Raw genomic sequence first — 15,957 nt, 5'->3', positions numbered from 1 at the left:
AATTCAACTTGAAGGTAATCTTCATTTAAGCAAACGAAAGCATTTCTTATGCATTTTCCATAGGAATGAAAACTTTAAACAAACATATCTCAAAACATGATTTTTTGAGTTGTGCCGCTATTGCAGCCCATGAGCGATATAATTGACATAAGATTTAATAATGAAAGTTTTGCACATTGCAAGAAATTGGTTCGAAAGTTGCCTTTTTTTCTATGAATTAATTCCTATGTTTGGATCGGAATTATTTTTAAAAAGAAAACCTCAATAGTGGAAACTTAAATTTAAAAAAAATCGATTAAAATAAGACTTTATTGCATTCAGGCTGTATCATTTTTGCTGCTTTTAATTTTCTAAAACTTTTGCATTATTGATCAATTTATCCAGAATATTTGAAGGTAGTTTTTATTCTGTTTACTGAAATCTTTTTTGTACTTTATCCCACAGAACGTATCATGTGGCATTATCAGATTTTGTAAAAGGTAAATATTTTTAGACATTTTTGGTATGCGTAAGTGTTCCCTTAAATAGACAGTGTTTTATTCAGAGGAAAGTTCCTTGGCATTCTTGAGTCAAGTTGTGCACTTGAAAAACTATTTTTTTAACCATGTTGTGGAGAGGCGTCACAAACCTTACGATTATCATTTAATATTGTACACATTTCCTTAAAAGATGATTTGTGCACAATGTATTTAGATAACTTGGGCGTTCAAGTGTTTACCCGAACTTTACTTTATTGAAGACAAATTTTATGGAAGTGCATGTAAGTATATGGAATTATAGAACTCTCAGATCACTTTTGCTCTATATAGATTATTCAGCTTTGAAAAGCTAATTCAAATGAAATAAAGAATTTAATTTATGAACTCATGTCGTGCAGCCATACTTAATACTGTCAGATCTTAAGAAACCTCTTCCTTCAACATCTTGAAATGTAGATTTAATATTTTTATTAATTAATTAATTTATTTATTAATTAATTAATTTATTTATTTATTGTTATTAAAAAGTTTTTGATGACCGAATGTCATTTGACAGTACTATACCGTTGTAAAATCAAAATTGTAGGTATTTCTTGATCAATTTAAAAGAAATATCAATTGGGTACTTGCACTTCAAGTAAAAGAAGATCATGGACACCCACACGTGTGACCTATGGAGTCAGCGCCTGCAAAATGGAGTATTGAAGTCTAGCTAAGTTTCTCCACGTAAGTTAGAATGGTAATTAAAATGAATTTCATTAATTGCAACGCCGTATCGTGCATTGAATTCATATATCATGATATAGTTTTGTTTTGTGTATGCATAATTAGTTTGTTTATGTTCTGCATGGCTTCATGCCTGTCTTTATGTTAAGTACGAAATACATAGTGGAAAAGTTGGAATCTTTGTGCAAGAATATAGAATGTGTCACAGAATTGACACGTAACAAACTTGGCTTACTCGAAATAGAATGGAAAAAACGGTTACTAACGTAACCAAATGACACATTTCAACAACCAATCAGATCGAGATGCCCCTACTACGTCACTTGCAGGCATCCAATAATTTAGATTTCTTCACAATTAAAAAAGGGAACATATTTTCCTTGTAATTTTCGATGTACTTTATTTCTTGGAAGAAAAAAAATTTAGAGTTAGTAAAATCGCAAAAATTTTATAATTTTATGGAATTTCTTAAATTAAATATTCGTTGTCAGGAAAACCATAAAAAGAAGGAACTCGTAAAAAATGGTTTAAAATAAAACTGGCTTTTGTAAGCATGAATAAATGTTATGTTAGATAATGTTTCAAGTATTTTTGTTATTATTATTAATATTTTGAATGCATTGATTCGTGTATTTTTCAGAAACTACTTGTACAAAGGTTTTTACTTGTACCAAGGTTTTTGTCAAAGGTTTTAGTGGCAGTTTTAATCACCGTATCATCGCTGCTCGCTGCATGCATACTGCAGGTAGCATTTGATGGTTTTCATATAAGTAAAAGAATAAAGTATGTATCATCTACGCGTATTTTTCAAAAAAATAACGATACATTATTGAATAAAAAATCAACTTTTAACAAATTGAAGAATTCTTGCAAAAGAAACGTATATTGGCTTGTTTTTTGAAGAAAAATTAACAAAAAAAAAATCATATTAATAAATAAAAAGCCAGTAAATTTTAAAAATAGTTCATATAAATAGATTTTTTTTAAAAATATCTTTACTGATTTCTTATTCGACAAATGTGTATAATAATTCTGAAGAATACAAAAAAAAATCAACTTTTATTTTATTATCAGAATATAAAACTTATCAAACGTTAAAATGTAGTTAATTGGATTAATTATTTATTTTCTTTTTCATTTCCCATGTACAATTTTAAAAAATATTAATTGTTTAATTAAAAAAATTGTTTTCTTTTACGTGAAAATTATTCTGATAACGTCTGACAACATTAATCTCAAATGTTTCTAAGTTTTAAAAAAAATATACAAATTATTATTTCATTTGCTTTCTATTACATCTAGAACTTTTTTAATTTTTCGAAAAAATATTGCCATCATTAAATATGAATAAATATTTTTTTTAATAGTTTATGTAATTAGATATAGCATTATGGTTTTTCAACGGTTACGTTAAACTCTCGTTAAAGATATTAAAAGTAATTAGTGATAATGATTTAATGCATCCAAATGCATGCAGCTTCGATAGGGACCTCTAGGCAAGAAAGTTTAAAGAAGCAACAAACAAAGTGTCTGAAAAAAAGAGTGTAGATGGTGGGGTAATTCTAATGCACATTCACAATGTTTTTTTCATAATTTACGATTTTTCTTTTTCCTATAACTATAGAAATTGATGAATGTTAAGAGGCATTTTAAAAACATTGAAATATGTATGTTTAAGAATAGCATACTGTTATAATATGTTGCATATTGTTGAATTCGCTGCTTAAATCGCTTTATTCAATCAAATATTAAAGTTACATTTTTTTTTTTTGTTGATAGAGTTGACTTGAAAATATCATCCTGATGTTTCTATACCTTCTGAATATCCCAAATTCACCATTAAATAACGTTCAACATGCTCTTCAATTACGATCAGCTCCATTTATCCCCAAATACCTCAACTATGATTTCTTTGTTTTTTCCTTAATTTACAAACTTGTTTCATGATTTTCACCATCACTACATATATCTGACACGATACTCGTCTTTTAAACAGAGTTTGTAAGGTTCTTAGGATACTGAAATGGTGGCAGCAAAACTAAGAAGATAAATTTATCTTCTTACGCTTCTATTCACCACAATGTTCAAATTCATTAACTTCAAAAATTTGTTTTCAAAATTTTTTATTTTAAAGAACTTATTTTAAGGACTGCATGAACCCTGTTAAAATATTTAAATACAGATACTTACTTCTATGAGCATAAAATACTTTTTTAAAATAATGCTTAAAACCCAAATGTAACAGTATATTTGGAAATAAAAACTTCATTCGCTTCAAAAATTATGAAGATGAAAATAAATGTCGATATGTTTCAAGCGATCAAAAATAAGCACCTATTCTCAAGACACGACAGAAGTGAATGGATTTGAAGTTAATTTTTGAACGCTCAAATTAAGTCTACTTTTATTGCCATCTTCATATCGTTTGAAGTCAGTAAGATTCCACCTTTTCGCCTTAGTTTCTTGGAGCTATTCATTTAATAACCTAGTATATTAATTTACTTCACACAATGTTAAACTGTGTTTATTGTAAGATAAGGCCATAGGCTTTCAGATTGAAAAAGTAATAATTAGTCACAACTTTTTAAAAAACCAAACTTAGGCAGTACAAACTTTTGTTTTACTGTTAGCCTTAAAAAATGTTTAAGAACGTCAAAAAAATTCGGTTTACAATTGAAACTTAAAAAGTCGAATAAGAAAATTAAATGTCCCTTAGTTCCAAAAAACAAAGTTAAATAGTTAGTTACAAAGACAGTTATTTCACCCAAGTTAACGTTTCCATCCTACTCGAAATTGTTTGAAATGTATTGATTTTCCAACTCAATAACTTATCCCTGATATATTTTAGGGTATACTTTGGACTTACTTCAATAGAGATTATTTTTGCACCCTTATTTTCTTAAAATTATTGAATAATTCGCATAAAACAAATTGTTCCGGCTATATGATTTAATGCATCCAAAGTAAAATAGTAAACGTAGCTTCCACCGCATATCCGTATCTTTGATACTACTTTTAACAAATTAACGGAATAAGCTTAAATAAATAATGACATTTGTTTCTCATTTTAGCTTTCAAGCAATAACATGTTTCGTTCAAACAGTTTTTAAAAATAACAAAATTATTGAAAAGGTTCCTTGGAGCAATATCGTTCTTATCTTTTTATGACGAAAAATTGGAAATTTTTGTTTTCATAATTCTTGTGAAAAGTATGTTTTTATTTTGCTCGCTGTACATGTAAAGAAAGGATGGAAACAGTGAATATTGGTTGAAGGTGGCCATTTAATGTTTTGACTTCTTGTTAGTGTTGTTACCTTCTGTTCTATTTCCACAAAAAGATAACCTCAAATTTAATTCACAAATATTGTAAATTTTCTTTCTAAATATAGTTTATATCTACTAAATGTGATAATGTCAAGAAGTGTATCGCTAGAATCATGAAAAATCACTCATTTATTTAGAACATTTTTATTTGTCAGAACATATATTAAACAGTTGAACACGTACTAAATAAGATTGGCAAGTACTAAATATGATTCTCACCCAAAATCAAGAATGAGTGTGTTTCAAAAGATGCGTCATCACGTTCATAAAAATTTTGCAATTTGTTTAAAACACCTTCTTTGCGAAAGCCTGTATTAACACTTTAACATATTGAATTAACATTTGTATTCCTGTACTGTCAAAACTGTAGTATATCTCTCTAAATATGATGTTGAACAACTCTAAAAATTGCGTGAAGGAACACTTTATTTTAAGTTCATTCCTAATTGAACTTTCATATATAATTTAAAGGATGTGATTAAAATTTGAACACCTAAAGTGGATAAAGCTTATACAAATCTCACCCCATTTTCTTCATATTTGAATTATTTTCGCTTCCGAAAGCTCCAATGTTGGCTCACTTTGAATATCTTTAGAGAGTTGTTTACAATCCAGTACGAATTGGCGTAAATTGGTTGTCATCTTTTACGCTGCTTAACTTCAACGAACACAAAAGTTTACCATTAAAATATTTAAGTGTGTATTTTTAGTTGTGTAATATGGATTATTATATTTTGATTTTTAAATCTCTGGGAACTGTATTAAATAGATATTTTAAATTTGTGATTACGTGAGTTTTTAAAACTATTACGAAAATCATAAAATTTTAACAGTAAATGAATTATGTATAGCAGTATTCTTTTAATTTGTAGAGTGCTATTCCCATCTTAGTGAATTGTCTAGGGCATTTTAAATATTTATTAGTTTCGACTCTCAGTTAGCTAAAAAAATACATCGGATGGAATTGTTTCAACCAATTTTTAATTTATAAGATTACCAACAGTTTTATTCTTATATTTATTAGGAGTATAATTTTTTGACTATTAAATAAAAAAAAATGTAAGTACCTCTTTATATTAAAAAATCTCCGCTATATTGGGTGTTACATTTCGTACTCCTGCGTAAAAACTATAATACTACTAAGAAAGTTAAAATTGCGAAGGTGAGTAAAAAAATGCACGGAGAGTACGATGAAATAAAAAAAAATGTAGCATTCAATCATTAGTTCGAAAGTTATTAACTGTGAATCGTGTAGCAAAATTCACTTCGTAGGCAGCAGGTATGCAACTACAGACTTGACATGCTTAAAGGGCCATGTTTAATTATGAACTTAATTTTTTTTTTCTAAATTTTCGATTTGTTGAGAGTAATTTTAAGAGCTTTTTTGCAAATGTTTCATATTTTTTGCCCTACGTTATATTTTATTTTACTGCGAAAAAAACTATCATAAACGACTTAGAATCCTGAAATAACAAAGGTGCGTTGAAAATTGTACAAGAAAAAACATTAAAAAAAGTAGCATTCGATAGTTAATTTGTGAATTAAGGGTTTGAAGTAAATAAAATGCTATGTGAACCGTTCTGTAGTCTGAAGAAATGCAATCATAAAGTAGAAATTTAGCTTACTGAAAGGACTATGCTTTATTTACAAAATTAACACGAGTTGTTTTTTTCTTCTTTTTTTTTTCTAAATTCCAATTTGTTCGAATTTTCAATGCTTTTTTTCCGCAAAATTTTTTTAAAACTTTTTTGCTTTAAATAATAACTAATTATCCATTGTTGTAGAAAAATTCAGCTCTCTCAAGATCGTCATTTTATAAGCTCGCTCTTGTCTTTATGTCAAATGTAATAAAAAATAAATAAACGTGATGAAAAATTAGAGAGGGAAAGATACGATGTCGCCAGACGCAAAATCTTAATTGTATTGAAAGTTTGAATGATATAAAGAACTTAGGTGACTACTAAATGATATAAGGATATCGTTATACGTTGTTAAATAAAACTACTTTTTATTGTGTCAAACAGTGATTTGCCTCTTCTTAATATGCACTCGTTCGACGAAGAAAAAATCCGAGGATATCCCTACTTTGTATTAAAATAATATTTCAAGCATTTGATCGAAACTTTATTTCAGTTTAAAGTATGCATTTGAAAATTTATCATGTTTTTATTTTGAGTGTGTAAATTTGTGTATTCCGATTTTGTAAAAATAAAATAGAGATGCAAAACAGATGACAAAGATATTTTATTAAAACATGACAAAATATCTACATGTTTATATGTATAACTTGATTTAAAAATTGAAGTTGTAGTAATGTTCAGTAGTTGAGCTGGCTTGCATGTTTATAATAATAACTAATATTTTAATGAAATCTTTTCCACAAGCAGAAACTCACAGGAACCTGCATGAATATGAATATAATTTCACTGAAATGATAATACTGCAGGATTAATGGAGCTATCTTCTATTCTCAGCACCACACCGACGAGTCTTAATGAATTCTAGCCATAAAATAAACCAAAGGTATCAATATACAAATTTTGTTTTACTATCCCCCTACATTTTAAAACGCCTTCATGCAACACCGAAAGTGAGTATGAAACATTGCACCTCGTTTTATTTTAAAAGTAACTTTTTAAATCAATATTATTAACAAAAAATTGAATGAAAATTATAAAGGTCTTTATTACATTACAGTTGGTTTCCTGTTTTCTCCGTCATTTATTGTAAACGAAGATAATTTTAAAACAGGTATCCGTTGTTCCAATGATAAGGAGCAAAGTCTTGCTGAAGTAGTTAACGTGGATCTCCCAACTCAACTACTGATCATTATGATCCCGAAATTATAGCACATTACGTGTAAATGTGGTACAGTTTATTTGAAACCCGAGCTGCCGCAGTACGACATCAGCTGCAATACGCTGCATGAACTTCTGCAGCATTCATCAGCAATTCCTCTGGTGCTCCTGGATTGCCCAAGCCCAAGAAAGTCCAATGCAGTTTGCGGGTATGCGAATCCTTCGAGTTCTGATAAAGATCCATAACCATTGCCAGGATAGTTCTCTGAAAATAGGAAGAAAAAAAAAGCCCAATTGCACTACATAAAATCAATATTTTTCATAAATGTTATACACATTCCATTAGATATCTATGGTATATAAGTAGATATCTAATAGAATACTCTTTGTTTGCTCGAGGTAAAAAAAAAATCAGATTAAAACAACTCGATTAACTAATAGTACGCAATATTAAAAAATATGTACAAAGGCATTTAGAAAAATTAGAAATAACGCGGTTTGGAGTTGCTTTCCAAGTACTGATCCCGTGACGTCACCCCGCTATACCATCCACATTGATTTTAACAGTGCTTACCTGTCAATAGGAAATACATGGAGAGAGACAAAATATCTGGCCATAAATAGAGTGAGATGGAAAGCTATGATAGAAGTCCTACCAGTTGAAAACGGTTTCAAAACCGTAAAGGTAAAAAATGTTCTTTCCCGTAAACTTTACGGTTTCTTAGATGGACAGACTGCTACTGGTTATTTTACCATCATTTCAAAATGAAAAATTCTAACAGTGTTGGTAAGTGGAGTTACGGGATTTTAGATTTTTTGATATTGTTTGATCACGTTGTTAAATTTCATTGTAATTAATTTTGTTCATAAATAGCACTTAACGACTTACCTGCGACGTATGCATAATTTCTTTTCGTTGTGACTGACGATCTGCTTGAAGGATCATAATATATACCTTCACAGACCAAATGAAGGGCATCAACAAGTTCATTACCGCAGAGCTTCTTGCCACGCTTCAGAATATTGTGGTTTCTTGGTACAGCGGTAATAAACACGATACTGCAGACTATTGCCACACCAAGAAATAATAAATTCTAAAATAAAAGAATTATAATTACAGTTCTATCTGGTGTATATTTTTTCACATGTTTTTTACTGTAGTACATTCATAACAGAACCATACATGGTAAAACTTTTACTTTCATTGTAAGTTATGAGAGAAAAATGTTTTTTTTCTTTTTATTACTACTTCTTTATTGCTATTTTATTCATTTTTATTACCAGAAATATCATTACCATGCATTGTAGTAATTTTACCAGAATTTTTCTCCGTGCACTTTTTAGTTCTTTTGCTATTACTTTCCGCTCATATTTAGCATAAAACATGAGTAATTTTAGCGAAATTATGACTTTTTCCTAAAAGACTGTGCCTTTTGCTCCCAGAATCGTTTTTTTTTTAAATGTTCACATTAAATAATTTTAATGAAATTTCTGTGATTTATGTTTCAGAAATAAATATATAACTGTGACAATTAACTTTATATTTAACTTAATTTGTATTTTAACATCGTTTGAAAGAAATGTATTCTGATATTTTTTTCCGAAAACCTCTTTATACTGTAAAAAGAAAAAAATTGGTTCAAATTACGCAATTAAGTGCATCTCATCCGCAAAATCTATCTCTACCGTATCTTTTGCAGCAATATTTATTTATTTTGAGTGATTCAGTGATTTACGGTGTATCAGATTTTTGTTCCGTTACATGTTCCGGTGAAAATGATTGTTACGTTGAAATGGAAATGGAATATTTTCTACACTTTAACGTTAAAAGAAAATTGTTGCCTTACTTGGATAAAGTTTGCCTTACTTTAATATTTTAGGCCTTAAATAATCATTCTAAGTCTGATTGAAAGTATTTGCGCTAGTGAAAAATAGATTTGGCGCTGGTATAGCTGTTTAAAAACCCCTCATGTAGAGTCTTTTATCAACTCCTTAACTTTATTTTAAGGGCGATAGTATATTATAATAGACCTGGAAAGATTAGTTATAACTTATTTAAGAAAAGCAAATTTTTTCAAATAAAATCACTTTAAAGTTCTCTTCTTCACCCGTTAGAATATAGAAAAAAATTGCGAAAATTTGTTTAAGCATTTTACTTTTTAACATTAAAAGCCAGTTTAACTTATTCGTAAGTAACCATTTTTGTAAATTGATCCTCTTCCTATGTTTATTGTACAATTTATATTCCGAATGAGTAGTTTAACAACTATTTTTGTAAAATTGACCTTACTTTTTTTATTAGTCTTAATTATTTTACTCAGTCACTTACAAAGTCCTAACACATTTATAAAAAAAAAAAGAAAAAAGAGTAGATGGATTTAGTTGTTTAACAACTCCTCAACTCTATTTTTTTTAAATGTTCGAGACTTAGTAATTGATTTAGATAAATTATTAAAGACTTATACTACAGTGCAATAAAAGAAGAACGCAAGCGACACTAGAGGAATTGATATTTTTAAATATTTGGTATTTTTGTATGAAAAACTACTTTTTTTTAAAGATAAATTTTGTTTCATTAGTTTTGTAAATTTTATTTTATCTTTCATAGCTCTGGCAATTGAAAGGAAACAGTTCTCAATCCACTTTTCTCGAAGCACCTACGTTGGGTTTTCAATTAAAGGGCAGTATAATACTAAACGAAGGAAAATTGCATGAAATAAACAATCCTTAAGATGTTCTTCTTCTCGCGTTAAAATATTGAAAAATTTTACAAAAAACTGTTAAAAATTATCCTTTTTCGAAATTTAAGGGACAATGAAGCTTCAGAAGTTATTAATTTTGTTCAATCTGTCGAAGTTTGTTGTACATTCGAACTGCGAATTGGTCGTTTAACAACCCCCTTAAAAAAATTCTTTTTCTTTAATTTCATAAATCTTAGAATATTTTTTCATGCTCAGTTGCAAAGTACTAGCGCACTTAATTAAAAAAAAAATATGTCTAGTTGACAGGCTTCCTCGTTTAACAACCCCTCATGTCAAGACATAACAAGAGAATAAAAACACGTTCGAAGATTCTGAAGAGGAGGAAGAGAGCAAGATCCTAAGAATAAAATGATCAGGATAGTATTTCTTTAATAACATCTCCGTTTAAGGTGTTTCTTTAATTTCTTCATATCCTTCTTTCGCCTCTTCAAGAGATTGCTCTGATTGTAAACAAAAACAACTTGAATATGAGGTCAAGGTTTTGTTTAAGGGGGGAAAACGGGATAGAGAATAAATAACAAGACTCGATGGTGAAGGTCTGGGGGGTTGGTCGGAAAAAATATCAAACCATGTTGCTATGGTATGTTTGAAATGTAGCGACATTACGTGTTTTTCTGTTTTAATGAAAGCGAAAACAATAGATCATGTTACAGTCATCAATTAGGACTCGTATGTCGCTCAGGCGCCTACAAATCTGGCTCGTGCTCTGGCTGGGAAATTTTAGTAATAGTCGAATCCTTGAACTGCACCATTATTTTCAAAAAACTTCCAAAAAAAGTTTTATTTTTTTTATTTTTTTTAAGTGATTGGCATTGCAATATTTTTTTAATGAACTGTAAGCGTATTTATTTAGTTTCGCTTTCACATCTCAGAAATAAAAATAGTTTCAAAAACGTTTGGGGGCATGTTAAATATGAAAATTGTTCAAATTTGCTGCATGCATCAAGATGAACCATATTGTCGATCAAATTAAATTTTATTAACTATGATAACATGACTCTATAGTTCAGTATGAATACTAATATGGTCCAAATTAACACCTCATTGGGGTTGCAGAAAATTGACTTGATTATTATGAATCAAACTTCAGCCGATTTTCTGAGAATGTAAGAATAGAATGTCACTTGCTGTTCGTAACTTTGAATTTCTTTGATTTAATATATTTCGTTGAGACCGGTTCTTTATTATTTCATTCAAAAAAAAATTTTTTTTAATTTCAATTGATTTCGAATAACATTGATGCTTGAAAAATATTAAAAGAAACTGAATTTCAAGAATACTTTAAAGTTTATTCCAAACATTTTAAGGAAACATCCCGAAACATAATATTGCTGTGTTTTAAAAAAACCTTGAATTACATACGTTCTTCAATAAATTTTATACAACAGTTTTAAGCAGAGTTTAAATTACAATGTAAAACATGTAAAAAAGAAAAAAGTGTTTTAATTATATGTTCCCTGCATTCACAATTTTCATTAAAAACTATATGTATATAAGCCTCTAAACATGATCATTTTAATTATCTATATATTCAAGGCAATAATCTATATCTTTTTAACGATGCAAAATGCGTTAAACGTAACGGTGCATCACGAAATATACTGCTAAAAGTGTTGACTTATCCCCCCTCGTTTCACTTTAAAATATTGTTTAAATAATTATCCTAGTTTAAATTGGAATAATGCTGCAATTGATTCTCGTTAGACACATTAACAAGGAGGAAAAAAAGTCTGGTAAAATTTCTGTACCGTATATTAATAAAATTTCTGGTAAAAAAGAAAAAAACACGATATTTAAGCTACTTATTTGGTAATTTTCCGTTCCTATGGCAACGATTTACCGGACACTCTGGTTTTCAAAATTATACCTCGTATTACCATGCACATAGTAAAAACACAAAACTGAAAAGTAAATTTAGCCGAATAAATAGTTTTTATGCCATGCTCTAAGGTATCATGATAAAATTACCAAATTTTACCCTATTAACTAAATTTCATCACACATTATAAAACCATACTTTGCTAATTAATTTTATGAAAATCATTACCAAGGCGTTTCGGTAAAAATTACCAAGCTTTTTGGTGCTCCCATGAAGCCAAAAACACGGTAAATTTTACCACATTCTGGTAGGTTTGATCATACTTTTTTCTCAGAGTAGAATCGTTAAGCAGTATCTGTTCAAACATTGCTCCTTAAACTCAGTATAACTTTATAAATAATGCAACTCATGTATCTGTATCAGCTTAGTATTCATACATTTAAATAATTAAAAATTTAAATAAAGTCAAAATTAAAAATTTTAAAGCGGCACTTGTAAGGAATCATTTTAAAATGTTGAGTTGCAGTAGGAAAAGAAAATATATATATTTTTAAAAATTTGTGAAATTTATTTTGTAATGTTTCTTTAAAATATTTTTCCTGTATTTGTGAAATATTAATCCCAAATTTTAAGTAATTTTTTTCTGTTAATTTAGGTTTGCCAGTCATATAAACTCATTTAATAAAAAAAATTACTTTTAAAACTGACATATCAAGAGCACCAACGTAAGATTTAAAAATTTAAAATATTTGAGGTAATTATTTTTTATTGATTTACTGTAAATACTGCATGTAATTAATTATTGTAAAATATTTAATCTTTTAAATATTTTTTATTATTAATTATTAATAATTTTATTTTAAAATAACTTCAATTTGCTTTGGCTAATTTTGTTTCGTAATAAATATGTGAGCGGGTCCCACAGAGACAAAATTTTCAAGTAAAATTACCATACTGTATAGTAATAACATTTTTGATAAAAATAAGTAAATAAATAAATAATTCTGACAATAAAAACTAAAATATATGTAAATTAAACTATTAATTTGGTGATTTTTCTATTGATATGGTAACGGTTTACCGGAAATTCTAATTTTAAAAATTTTAGTTCGTATTACAATACTTTTAGTAAAAAACATAATATTGAAAAGTGAATTTAACGGAATAAACGGTTTTCATGCCATGCTCTAAAGTATCATGATAAAATTACCAAACTTTACCATATGAAAAAAATTTTATTGCAATTTATAAAACCATATTTTATTGTTAATTTTATCAAAATCATTACTAAAGCGCTTCGGCAACAATTACTGAACTCTTTGATGCTCCCATAGAGCCAGAAACATGGTAAATTTTATCATATTCTGTCGTTTTGACAATACCGTTTTTGACAGTTCAAAATTAAGCAGATATTACTGGCCATTAAACATGTACAATAATAAAATTTAAAACTTAAATAATAGTAAAAAAATAGTCGAAAAATTTTTGTCATTAGCTTTCTCAAAAAGCCAGAAGTAGATATTAATTTTCATTCTTCAAACTATGATGGTAATTTCATAGATAGTCTATTCGTAAAAATAATTTATAATACTTTTGTTAACTTTAATTTTAGAAAACTAATTATCAAGCATATTAGTTTCGAATAACAACGTCATTGTTTTCTTTTTTTAATAAATAATTTTTAGAAAAATATCCTCAACCTTAAAAGATTTTTTTTTAATATCAAGCAAAACACTTCTTTTATACTCAAACACAAAGTTTAGAAATTATAAAATTAAAAAAAGCTCTAATTAAATACTTTATAAATTAGCTTACTTTTAAAGCCATTGGAAATTTCTTGATTTCAGCTGCTGGAATACTGTTAAGAAGTAGAGCCAATACAGAAATCGTCTTTCGGATGAACTTGGGTTGAAGGATGTTCTGTTTCTGTGTGGTGCTACCACTGCCCTTTCTTTATATGGACATCATGACACTGAAGATGAACTGTCCATTATTCCGCCTACCAGTGATTTGGAGGGGGTGGTAAGAGACTTGAAACACGTGTCTTCTAAGCTATGAAAAACAAATCCATTACAAATGCAGTATCGGGGGGGATTAGATTACGTTAAGTTCTAATAGCTATAAGAAGGAATACATGAGATAACAAAAGAAAAGCATATGCGTATTACTGTTATTATGGTGAAAAAGGGGAAATATAGAGCACGGGGGCTAAAATTTCCTCATAGATCTGAACCCCCTTTAAGTATTTCGAATCAAAACATTACGATAGAAATCTCAGGTTCGTTTTTAATTTCCTGTGGGTATTAGGTTCTGACTTCAATTTAACGAAGTTTTTTTCTTTTTTTATATTAAAGTTAGACTAATCAAGTATCCATCTCGAGTGTTATTTTCCATTGGGTTAATACCAAAAACAATAAAAATGTGTTAGAAAAGTTTATCAGCAAAGAATAGAATAACCGTAGTATTATTAAATAGGAAAACAGGATGGCATTTCAGATAGTATTAATTACTTAGTTCTGTACTTCAAAGGAAGAAGGGGAAATGCTATCATTAAAATAGGGACAATTTAAATTTTTATAAATTACTACACACAAATAGAATTTTCTTTTTAAAATTATGATAAAATAACAGGCAACAGTTTGTTCATCAGATTAACCGTCAAGTTAAAAAAAAAATTTTTACCTTTACAGTTTTGAAACCGCTTACAACTAGTAGAGATAAAAAAACCATGAACACAAAATTATAGTTTTTTTTCCTACCATTTATAACTAGCATGGTTTCAGTACCGTATATGAGAAATTTTACTGGTCATTCAAGGTAGTTTAGCGGCGTTATGGTGCTGCCATCTATCTGTAATTGCGAGTATCGTATTATTTTTAGCTCCAGGTGACATTGAAGCAGAACAAGCCAAGCATTTGAAGAACAATTTCTCAATAATTTTTACCTTTCTATTACTAACAACATAACTTGCAATTTCATGATGACTTGCTGTTACAGGTGTGTGTATTACGGTAAAATAATTTTTTCTGTCTTCAATTCATTACAAATTTAAGTGAAGTCAACATTGCTTTCGTCATTCCTATAAATAAATGTGAATTCAGAACGTACAGAACTGTAATAGTTATAGAATATCCTTCTTCGTTATAGAACAGTATATATTTCTCTATCTATGTAATTCGGAAAGCAACAATAAAAAATCATCCAAATTACTTGAAATTGTGTCATTTGTGCTGATGATTAATAAATTTTTATCGTTTTCTTGGTAAGTATTTTTTAGTTTGGAAAGAATAATTTCAACTAGAATTCAGCTCTTCTGTTTTTAAGCTACATATTTAAATTCATATCGAGATCCTACAATTATAAAATTGTGCTGTGTTGTACGTAATTTAAAAGTAATGAAGGGATAAACTATGTATATATTATTTGAGAATAAAGTTTTCAAACAAAGAACACGTCATTTTGGAATTCTCCGGATTAATAAATCAGGTAAGTGTTATGATTTTTATAATAACAAATTTGCTTGTAAAAAAATTGTCTTCTTATTTGATGATAGTTCTCTGCAGAATGGTTTTTTACGTCTGATTCAGAACTATGAGAACAAAAAAAAGAAACAATATGAAAGTTTTTTATTTCAATATGAGGAATTTTGAAAATTATTTTTTTCATCCAAAGAATTCTTTGTTTTAAGTTTCTTAATTTCTGATTTTTAGATACAAATTGTTGTCAAAATACTTTTCTTTAATACATAAATGGTATAACATTATATATTTATGTATACTTCTTGCATACTCTAATGTTTGAAATAATATGATTCAGAAAAGTATGGAATAAAAATTCGGCACTTATGTATTAACGCCACCACAGCTACTGATTTGGCTGTTTTTAAGTGCCTCCAATCTACACCTAAAATTTTTGCGACAAATCAAAAAATGAAACACTTCATTTAAAATCAAAGTAGTCAATCGGATTTCCGTGGGAAATGGGCCGATATAGAGTTTAACATAGATTCAAAACAATCTCTATTTTCTTCTCTATCTTAACAATCTCTA

The 15,957-nt window shown here is 28.4% G+C and overlaps 1 protein-coding gene across 1 annotated transcript; it reads right to left on the bottom strand.

The window, feature by feature from the left end:
* Nucleotides 1-6,756: 6,756 nt before the first annotated feature.
* LOC107448965 (insulin-like) lies at nucleotides 6,757-13,960 on the bottom strand (the record flags this gene model as incomplete). Its single annotated transcript, XM_043045885.2, is given in 3 exon segments — nucleotides 6,757-7,592; nucleotides 8,217-8,421; nucleotides 13,724-13,960. Coding segments are annotated over 3 exon segments (405 nt in total). The 3' UTR covers nucleotides 6,757-7,404.
* Between the last annotated feature and the right edge of the window lie 1,997 nt (nucleotides 13,961-15,957).

The sequence above is a fragment of the Parasteatoda tepidariorum genome, chromosome 10 (genome assembly GCF_043381705.1).
Source record: "Parasteatoda tepidariorum isolate YZ-2023 chromosome 10, CAS_Ptep_4.0, whole genome shotgun sequence".
NCBI lineage: Eukaryota > Metazoa > Arthropoda > Arachnida > Araneae > Theridiidae > Parasteatoda > Parasteatoda tepidariorum.
This window is presented reverse-complemented; position numbering and strand designations above follow the sequence as displayed.